The sequence below is a fragment of the Zonotrichia leucophrys genome, chromosome 3 (genome assembly GCF_028769735.1).
Source record: "Zonotrichia leucophrys gambelii isolate GWCS_2022_RI chromosome 3, RI_Zleu_2.0, whole genome shotgun sequence".
Lineage (NCBI taxonomy): Eukaryota > Metazoa > Chordata > Aves > Passeriformes > Passerellidae > Zonotrichia > Zonotrichia leucophrys.
In genome coordinates, this window is record NC_088172.1 from 54774781 (window position 1) to 54784862 (window position 10082).

Sequence of the window (10082 nt, forward strand, 5' to 3'; positions counted from 1 at the left end):
AGAGGTGGTTGTGTTGTCTCATTGCTGGCATGGGAGTGTGCCAGAAAGGGAACAGAAGGGAAATGATGTCTGAACAGAAGAGAGGAATCCATGAAAGCAGAGAACAAGGAGTGGTTACAGGACTGGGATGCTGTGGTGTTATACTAGAGGCTGGCTGGCCCAGAGCAGCTATATATATATAGCTATGTAAATGCAATCACGTCACAATTACGGTTCTTTGTTAAGTGAGAACTGAAATGGTCATGATGTCTGACTAGAGACAAAACTGATTGCAAACACATGAGCTGGGGATTGCTTTGAGTGCTATCTGTGAAAATTAGGTGGCTAGAGTATGGTGGAAAACAATGAAAAAGTCAAAGAAGCACTTACAGTGTGAACCTGATGTAAGCAACAAAAATGCTTCCTCAGTGTTCTGGGAGACAGGACTTCATGTTCACTGTGTAAAGAAATAGAATTGAATCAAAGAATCCCCAGCTGTATTATAAATTCCTTTCTTAATGGCAAAAGCGGAAAAAAAGCCTTCATGATTGTCTCAAATACTTGCTAAGCCTTTGAGCAAAAATCAGCTCAATACTGAGAAATGCATGAAGGCATATCAATCTCAGAGGGAGTAAGGGTGGAAGGAAGCTGATAGAAAACATTGTAAATGAGAATGAAAGTGGTGGGAGTTTGGAAGACTAAGCAAAAGAAAAGTTTATAGACACTTGAGAATACAATGAGTGCCAGGAAAACAAATGGCAAATATAGGAAAGAGAAGTGTTGATATCCATGGGGAAATGATTTCTTTACATGAATATAATATCTCCATCAATGTGTTCCAGAAACTAATGGCAGAATGAGGCACAGAAAAACATTTACACTAAAAGGCAATAATGCACTTTTTTTTTTAAATTAAGGACTGAGGAATTTGACAATTTTAATTCCACAGGAAATGCAGAAAAAAAAAATCGGTGTATCTGATTTGGAAGAAGGGAAATTTTTAATATGTTCCAGAATGTGACCAGAAAGAAAAGGCCATGGTGGTCAGTAACACAGCTCCTAAATCACTCTAGGCATCCTCAGACAGTCCCATGCTAGTACTTGTTCTTCAAGGCTCTTGATGGTAACAAGGACTTAAAAAACTCCTGAGGGCTTGGGGGTTTTGGCACTCTTCTGACCCTTCTGAAGTGTTTGGAAATTTACAGAAGAACAACAAGCAATGACATATTGAACACCAGGGAAAATACTGACGAGGTTGTGATTAAGTTATTTTATTATTATACAAATAACTGATGAAGTGGGATTCCAAGTGTACCGTTGGTAACAACTGTTCCTAGCACATGAAAGTACATTCTTTTTCTTAGTAGTTCTATATACTGTATGTTTTTCTAAATATTTTTTTTTACTTGAGATTACAATTTTCAATTGGAAAGAATAATTCCAGATGGATATTGACATATACAGTGAAAAATTAGACATGTATCAACCAAAGAACATGGCATATTATGTAAACAAGAAGTTACCACAGTGATTTTTATTTCACTTGCAATGCTTGCAAATATCAAATAACTAATTTAATATTGCATAAATCTGATAGCTTTGACTGGACATTTCTTTAAGACAACATAAAACTTATTTCCATAGGGAAAAATAATATTAATGCTTTAATATAGCACATGTATTGAGATATGTAGTTTTGTTCTTGATCAGCATATTTAAAAAACTACACATCTAATTGTAGCCCACTTTGTTTCAGACGACTCAGATTCAATCAAATCCAAGACACCTAAAACTTGCTATTCCATTTATTTAGCAGGTTTACTTTTGTGGGTGAGAATTACAAGGCTATGATAATTCAGCTGTGCTGAATCATATTTGGACTAATTAACTAACAATTGGTGGTAAAACAATTGGTAAGATTTTTTCCAGAATTTTCTAAATATTTCTGAAATTACCCAGATTCTCTTATCAGGATCTCAGTTTTTTTATGTTTGAAAAACAGATGGAAAATTGTTGATTGTTGTAATAGCTATTTGTAGATATTTTATACAGGAAACTACCTCCTCCTTTCTTTCTGATTCTGAAATCTGTTTTCTTTCCTTTATCTCACTTCAGCACAAGGAAATCACTTCTAAATTTATTATGTTTATTAAAACTTAAGAAGAAGCTGTTGCACACAAAAACAACTGATGCCTATAAAAAGTTTAAGACCTAACCTAACCCAATACACTTACTGCATAGAATAATTTTAATATGCAGAGTTCTTTTTCACTGTTATTCTAGCAGCCTTAGTCAGAGCAAGAAAAAGTTAGATCTGACACAAACATCAGAAAATTCTGTGGGCCCAATTCTGCAGTCACACACAAGCAAAACACATTGAAATCAAATCATGATTGGGCCTAGGAAAGGCTTTTCTCTAAGATTTTATTTTGACACTTTGAAGCCGCTTATGCAAAATTGTTAAAAAGCCCTTTTCCTCCTTCAAAATGTGATCATACTATATTGGTAAAAAATCTTCTTTATGGTAGGCTAAAACGTAATGAGGCATTGCAGTCAGCACAAAGAATACCATGCTACTCTTTCACTTTTAAAAGGAGATTCTGAGCCAGCAGGTGACAGTAGCTGAGCCTCTGCAAAGTAAGCTGGTATCCATGGATATGTTGTCACCACAGTCTAACCAGGAGCCTCTGCCCCTGGGGGCTGAGTTGCAGGTTACATCTCAGTGGCACTTCTTGGGAAGATGTTGGAGTTCTTTCTGGTACACGGAGAACATCCACTATTATTGTTCAATTCTCAAGCCATAAGAACATGTAAAAAGTTTGCAATAATTTTTCCTAGAAGGGCAATGGCCTTATTAACTCAGATAGCATGTGTTCAGAAAAGCTGTGAATAGAAGTGTGTTTATAAATAACCATCTCCTCACACACAAGCACTCCTCTGGGGGCAGAACTATCATAGGTAGCAGGTCATGAAAATACATTGCTCTTGGAGATCTTAGTGCCTTTGACCTTGACTTGGAAACAAAGATTGTTCTCATAGTGTGCAAGTTTTTAGAAGAGAATTTTATGTCAAGTGACCATTCTGCCTCAGTAATCATGAGAGTGGTTCTCTTCTGCAGCACTGCATAGAGGACAGGAGATGTTTTTCTGCTGTGGTTTGAAACCATTGTTACAAAACTGCAGGTGGACTGAGCAGTAAATGAATGCAAGTTGACATCACTGAGTTTTTAAGATACCTAGCCTTCTACATGAGATTTCAAAAATTTCAGCAACACACAAGATCACTGTAATCACAGTAAATGTGTACATTGCAATAAGAAAGATTGTCTTTTCAAAGTGCTCTGGCACCATGCACCGGGTAATGTTAAACTTTTTATCAAGTGCTCCCACATCACACATGTAGATTGCGTTCACTTTGAAACCAAAGAGCTGAATCTGAAGCCAAAAAGCCACAACTTCAAGGACAATCCTTAAGAAAACAGAGAAGATATAAAAACCAGTGTATGATGACTTTTGGAGAATATCTTCCTGTTTGATGCTCTTACAAGCAGCATAAAGGTGAAAAAAGGCTCCAGGTACCAGTACAATCACCAGCTGTAATGCCCAGAATACCTAAAATGCAGCAGAAATGTACCTGTCAGATCACTTACAACTGCTTTGGAACAGCTAAAACACATGCATATTGGAACATTTTGCAAGTCTGTTTTTAATATATATATCGAATGTAGAAAAGCTTAGATGACAATAAAGGTAAAAAGCAGTTATGTTTTGGTTTGAAAAGTTTAGTTGGGTTCTGAAACATTAGTATTATTTTGAAGGACAGGAAACACAGCTCCATATTTAGTTACAGCTAAAGGGATAGTAAGAGGAAAATATTAATGAAAAAAGCTAGTGATAATTAGCCTAGTCAGTTAGTACTTATATGGAAAAATCATGCTTTAATTTTTGCAGCTAATTTGCTTTACATTGGATTTTTACCATGAAAAAAAAATAACAGAAAAAGATAATTACCTGAGGAGTTATAGGTCTGAACTGGTTGTAACAGAAAAGATTAACCTCTCTCTTGTCTGGGTCACAGCTGAAATGCAAGGCCTCATTTCCATAAACAGCAAAGCCCAAAACACCAAGGAAAAACATTCGAATTGAGCCAAAAAAAAGAGTGTGGAATTGTCCAATTACTGTTGGCGGCCTGAGCTGCAAATCAGAGGGTTCATTGAACATAAAAAACAAAAATGAACAGTGTTATTGTTGGAAGTCTAGTTGCTCTTTTTCATTATCCAGAATATTTATTTTATTCTACTTGTTTTAAAGGAGACAGTTTGCCTATGAAGGGTGCAGTAGCTCTCTAACAGAATAATGTTCTTACAACACTTTATTGTTCCTTCTAACTTTATATAAACGTTAATTTGTCTAGCACTTGCCAGTTCATTTGTTTCACTGCCTTTATCTGTATTCCGCTGCTGCAGAAGGCGCCAGACGGAGCTGAGCGCTTCGACCCAAAGGCTATTCGTTTTGCTGTTGTACTGATTCATTCACATGATGTCAGGTGATGGCAAAGCACGGACCGCCGTGCCACCATCAAACCTAACCATGCTTGGAACCATCCTTATTCCCGCAAATTAAAGTTCACTCTCCCCAAAGGGGCGATTGTCAGCCCGCTCCGGCCGCCTGCCCCGCCGAGCCCGGGCCGGGAGCGCAGGCGGGCGGGCGGCCCCTCTGGCCCGTGCGCGCTTTGGGGCCGGACCCCGGCTCCGGTGGGGCCAGGGGCGCGCCCCGCGTACTCACACATCCCTCCGAGAAGCTCCGGATGTAGTTGGGGGACATGGCTGGGGAAGGTGCCCTGTGTGGGCGGTGGCGGCCGGAGCCGGAGCCCGCCCTGCCCCTGGCCGCGACCCCTGCCCCGGCCCCGGCTCGCTCCGCCCTTTGTCCCCGGTCGGGCCCCCGCGTTCGGGCCGGCAGCGGGCGCAGCAAAAGCGGGGCCGGCCGGCGCCCGCCGATAATCCCCGGGCAGCACCGTCAGCAGCGCCGGCCGCCACCGCCGCCCGCCGCGCACCTGCCCCTGCCCCTGCCCCTGCCGCTGCTCCTGTCCCTGCCCCTGCCCCTGCCGCTGCTCCTGCTCCTGTCGCTGCTCCTGCCCCTGCCGCTGCTCCTGCCCCTGCCCCTGCCGCTGCTCCTGCTCCTGTCGCTGCCCCTGCCGCTGCTCCTGCTCCTGTCGCTGCTCCTGCCCCTGCCGCTGCTCCTGCCCCTGCCGCTGCTCCTGCCCCTGCCCCTGCCGCTGCTCCTGCTCCTGTCGCTGCTCCTGCCCCTGCCGCTGCTCCTGCCCCTGCCCCTGCTCCTGCTCCTGTCGCTGCTTCTGCCCCTGCCCCTGCCGCTGCTCCTGCCCCTGTCCCTTTCCCTGTCCCTGCCCCTGCCCCTGCTCCTGCCCCTGCCGCTGCTCCTGCCCCTGCCCCTGCCGCTGCTCCTGCCCCTGTCCCTGTCCCCATCCCTGCCCCTGCCCTGCCGGCTTTTCACCGCCGCGCCGGGGTACCCGCTGTAGCGACCATCACCTCCGCCCGGCCCCGGAGCCGCTCCCTGCCCCGGCCTCCATCCTCGTTCCGGCTGCCGCCGGCGGGAAGAGCCGGGACTCTGCTAGCCGGAGCATCTAGAGCTTATCAACTTTATGACTAAATCCAACAGAAAAGGATGCCTCAGGACTTGGAAGGTGCCGATCCACGATTCTGAATTCAAAGAACCAGAAATTGAATGAAAACAAATAGTATTACCCACTTCAAAGTTGCTACAAACAACTTAATGGCAATAATTGCTACTAATAGTTTGCCAGCGTACTCAGTATGTGGAGTTGGAGCAGCTCCAGAAGAGCTGTGCACGCGAGTCCGTGCATGAGCCAGACACTCCTGCTGGTAATCTGCCGCAAGGAAGTACTTCAACTCAGTAGTTTGAACCCAGTGGGAGTTCTGTGGGAAGATGGAGAGCGGAAGGATGGAGATGGGAAACCAGTAAAGGGGAAATGCTAATTTGTCATTCACTCAGTGGTATGCAGTAGTTTATTTGGCGTGCGTAGGAAAGTGAAATCAGGTCACCAAATCCAGAGAGAGGCAGTTGCTCTTTTGCCTCTAAACTCAAAAGAGAGCTTCCCTTGTAACTGGCTGCAGCATGACTTCCAGATGATGTATCAAAAAGCATTGTTGCCTCCGTCATGTATGCTCATAGGCATGGAAACATAGGCGGAAGAGGGGAAGTGATGGAAATTGGTGTTTATTGTATTTATGGACTGAGCTCTTGCGTCTCTAAGAGGTGCCTCAATGACTGTGTTAACGATATGGTGTCAATAACTGTTGTAAGACATCAGAACGCCTTTTGTAAAGGGAACCCGCCCTGCATCTACTGAAAGAAGGTGAAAAGTGCTCCAATAAGTACATGTTATTTCTGTCTCACGGAGTACTGTAGAGGTACTGTATCGGTAGCACCCAGACTGGGTTTCCAAACGTTTTTAATGCAATCTGCTGCTCTGCTGCATAGAGAGAAGGCTGAGGTTTGTGTATGTCAAATGAACTAAAAGCAATAATGTCTCTCAGTGGTGTGTGATCTGCAGTAAAGTACTGTGATTCTCAGCGTGGTGACTGACCTTGACCAAAATGCAGTGATTTTGGTTACAGTGAATAGTTTTTCAATACATATGGAACTTAATTATCGTCCAAATGCAATTCTAGTGCTCCCACAATACTATGAAATGACTAAATTAGTTCAGCATGTTTAATGTTAGTAATATTTCAGTAATTTAATTATTTTAAAATGTGAAATGCCTATTGAAAATCTGCTGTTGAATGTACCTCAAAAAGTAGTTGTGTTTGTGTTTAGTAGGATTTCTTAAAATAGAAATGTTGAAAAACACCATCGAAAAACTTAACAACTCCTAGTTTCTAAATGGAGATAGATCTTTCAAAGCTTTTTGTCATGCTTGGTAGAGTAGTGATTATTTGCACATTAATTGATTAATGTGAACCCATAAAGTTTGGCCAGCATTTTATTCCACTATAAATAGAAACCATATTTCAGAACACCATTTAGGTAAAAATCAGCACAATACAAATGTTACTTTGTATCTTTTTTATTTTTAGGTGAGAATCATATGATTACTTACCTGACTGGATTGTCTAATACAAGACAATCAACAATCAACCTCAGTAACAATATAGAAACTTGAATCTCTGTCATGTGATAAAGCTGCTGAAAGAAGGCTTAGCTGGCCATGCTCTGATTTTTTTTTATAGGAACACATAAGGAATGCAGCTGCACTGAAATATAAAAAACAAATTAATTCTGGAGAGGTTGTCAGATAAACCCAATACAAACCCCATGGGTGTCTGCAGTAAAACCCCGCTGAGTGTGATGAATGGGCCCCCCATAAAATTGTCACTTTCTTTGAAGTGTCTCCAGTGTCATGTGAGCTCAAGCACAGGAATCCCATTATCTTCGCACTAGGAGGAACTAATAGCAATGTTTTTCTTTTGTCATGTGTGTTCAATAACGTGCTTCTTAACACCACATTAGGAAGATAACTAGAGATGAAAGTAGAGTAAGCTGGCATTGTGCAGTCCTTTTGAGTGCAGAGGGAACTCAAGCCATTCCTTGATACTTCCTTGACAGAAAATCATTATTTGTTTTGAACGTGTAGGAGCAGCTGTCTGTTAGTTGTCTATCATGGACAAATGGGATGGAAGATATTGATATCACATTTGTTTCTGAGCGAGTCTGAAGCCTGGATCTTGACTCCAGTTGGGAGCTCAGCGATGTGCTCTTTAACCTTTTAATGAATTGAAGTTCTACTGAATGAATACAGTAAAATAAATGGAATGTAAATACATGCATAAAGCTACAGTTGTGCTTAGAGGGATGACCTGTGTGTTTAACATGAAGCACCCAATTTATTCCTTTATTAATGTGGTTAAAGGTAATGGCACCTGTTACCCTCATGCCATAAATAAAACCAGCACCATGAAAATGGTACAAAAAATTGAATTGATATCAACGAGATAAGGTTTTGTTTCCCAAAAGAGAACTTGCATGACTATTGGAGAAAGCCACTTCTGCTAGCTTTCCAGCTTTGTCTAGCGCTGCAAGCACCTGAATTTCTATTTTGGTTTGCAGAGTTCCCCCCATCAAAATAAGAAAGCTTCTATTGAAATAATAAGAAAAAAACCTGTGAGTTACTTTAGGTTATTGTACTTTTGACTGCCTGGAAGAAGTTGCTGTCTGCTACAATGCATGCCCACTTCCCAGCTGTATCTACTGTTGTAATGAGTGATATTACAAAATTTATTGAAGGTTTAGTTCCTAATGCTCATTATTTAAATTCAGGTAGTATTTGTTCCTTGGTTGTTGCTTTGTTTCTTTTTAAAATTTGACTGACAATCAGGCCTTCAAACATGATCACTTCCAGGGCTCCATTTGAACCCGGTTTTCATTTAATGTGCAAGTACACATACTTATTTAAGGGCTACTTACTGCAGGTAGTTTTGGTGGCAGATATGCTTGGCTCTTCATGGGACTACACATGTTGTGATGTGCAAATCTGGAATTATCCCTGGAATTATCAAGTACCTTGAGCTGCATAAACGTGTGAAAAGAGTGTTTTTTCCTGTCAGACCCACTTCTCGGTAGAGGGCGTTTGTGAGATGTGTGGAGCTCCTCATTCCTACATGAACTGATTATGAATTCCTACACTTGGGAATTACTGATGAAGTTTTCCCTCTCACATTTCCAAGTTGTTGTGGTTTCTCCCCTGTGGTGTTGCACTCCATCTGTGGTGATGTGATTCTGATTGTGCCTGTGCAGTTTCTTTCCCACTGGGGAGATTCACCTGTGGCACTCTCTCCCTCACTCTTGTGCCAAGTACTGTGTCAGAGCTCCACAATTAAATTGTCTCTAGGCTGTAATCTGAAATGGCATCTAGGCATGGGTGGACTCTTGTTTGAAAAGAGAATGATGAACAGTTTGTATATGGAGATCTGAATTCTGACTGGTTTATGTCAGGGTCTGTGGATCTTCCCCACCCACGCCTTTTTGCCTCTGCAGGAAATCATATTCATACTGGTTGAATATGATAGGTGGTTGAATTGTATTTATACTGCATGGGCAGTAGATGCAGTAGATGCATTATCTGACTGTCTGTCTTCCCTGAGCTGGAGCCACTCACTTTCTTCAAAGCTTATTTCCTGGCTGTTAGAGTTCCAAAAAACATGGAGTAGATAAAATCAAGTACTGATAAAAATCAGGAATATGTTTCCACTGAAAATGTTTCTGATTCTTCAACCTTAGGAATTCTATCCTGTGGACTAAAGGACAGGTAAAATTAACTAGGATAGAAGAAATTCTCCTGAAAGGCAGCAGTAGGAGTGGTAGTGTTGTGAAACAAAAAGCAAGGAGTCTTACCTCTCTCCATGCAAACTGCACCAAGTTTATATCAATAGAAGTTTCTAAAGGGTTCTTTTGTTGATATTCATGCAAAAAGACTCAGCTACCTCTTGTCCCAAGAAAATCAATATTAAAGACAAGTTGAATTTAAACAATTCTCCCAGTGGGAATCATATTGTCTGTTGATATATAAACCCATTTTCAAACAAATTAGCAAAAAAACCATACTCCCAGTGTTAAACTCACAGAGTTAAAGACCTATATTGGATCCAGCCAATGGGAACCAAAAAGAGGGATTTGGACTGTTTAACAGAAACATGGCTACAGTTGATCTTAGAAAATTTCATGTATGCTCAACAAAATAGAGGGTCACAGTGATTTATATAAATATGTAAGCCATCAGTAAGGCCGCCTCAGAGGGAACATAGCTGAATTTAAAGCTGTGTGGAAGGAACTTGATCAGTAACAAGAATCACCTCCAGAGGAGCTCTGTGATGTTTCTGATGAGCTGCTTGGTGGTAAAGGTGAAGCATCTAGCCTGATCCTTTCTGAGGCCTAGCACTGGTTGGGTTCAAACAAATTACTCAGCATTATATGAATCAGTAATTTATGCAACTTTAACACATTTATGTGTTCAGGGATGTGAGAAGAGTCACAACGATCAATGAATAGATACAGAGAAGTGTAACT

The 10082-nt window shown here is 41.7% G+C and overlaps 1 protein-coding gene across 1 annotated transcript; it reads right to left on the reverse strand.

Annotated features, from left to right (window-relative positions):
- Positions 1-1662: 1662 nt before the first annotated feature.
- Positions 1663-4839, reverse strand: GJE1 (gap junction protein epsilon 1). The gene is made up of 3 exons (XM_064706954.1): positions 4764-4839; positions 3990-4172; positions 1663-3590 (listed from the first exon to the last, which is right to left on the reverse strand). The coding sequence occupies exons 1-3, from the start codon at positions 4800-4802 to the stop codon at positions 3195-3197; spliced, it is 618 nt and encodes a 205-aa protein (XP_064563024.1). The 5' UTR covers positions 4803-4839; the 3' UTR covers positions 1663-3194.
- Positions 4840-10082: the final 5243 nt, after the last annotated feature.

Excerpts from the sequence above, each read along its gene's own strand:
- GJE1 (XM_064706954.1), bottom strand. The coding sequence starts at position 4,802 with ATGTCCCCCAACTACATCCGGAGCTTCTCGGAGGGATGT. Across the intron at positions 4,173-4,763 it reads GGAGCTTCTCGGAGGGATGT|CTCAGGCCGCCAACAGTAAT; the intron begins GTGAGTACGCGG and ends TCTGATTTGCAG. Across the intron at positions 3,591-3,989 it reads TCAGACCTATAACTCCTCAG|GTATTCTGGGCATTACAGCT; the intron begins GTAATTATCTTT and ends GCTGCATTTTAG.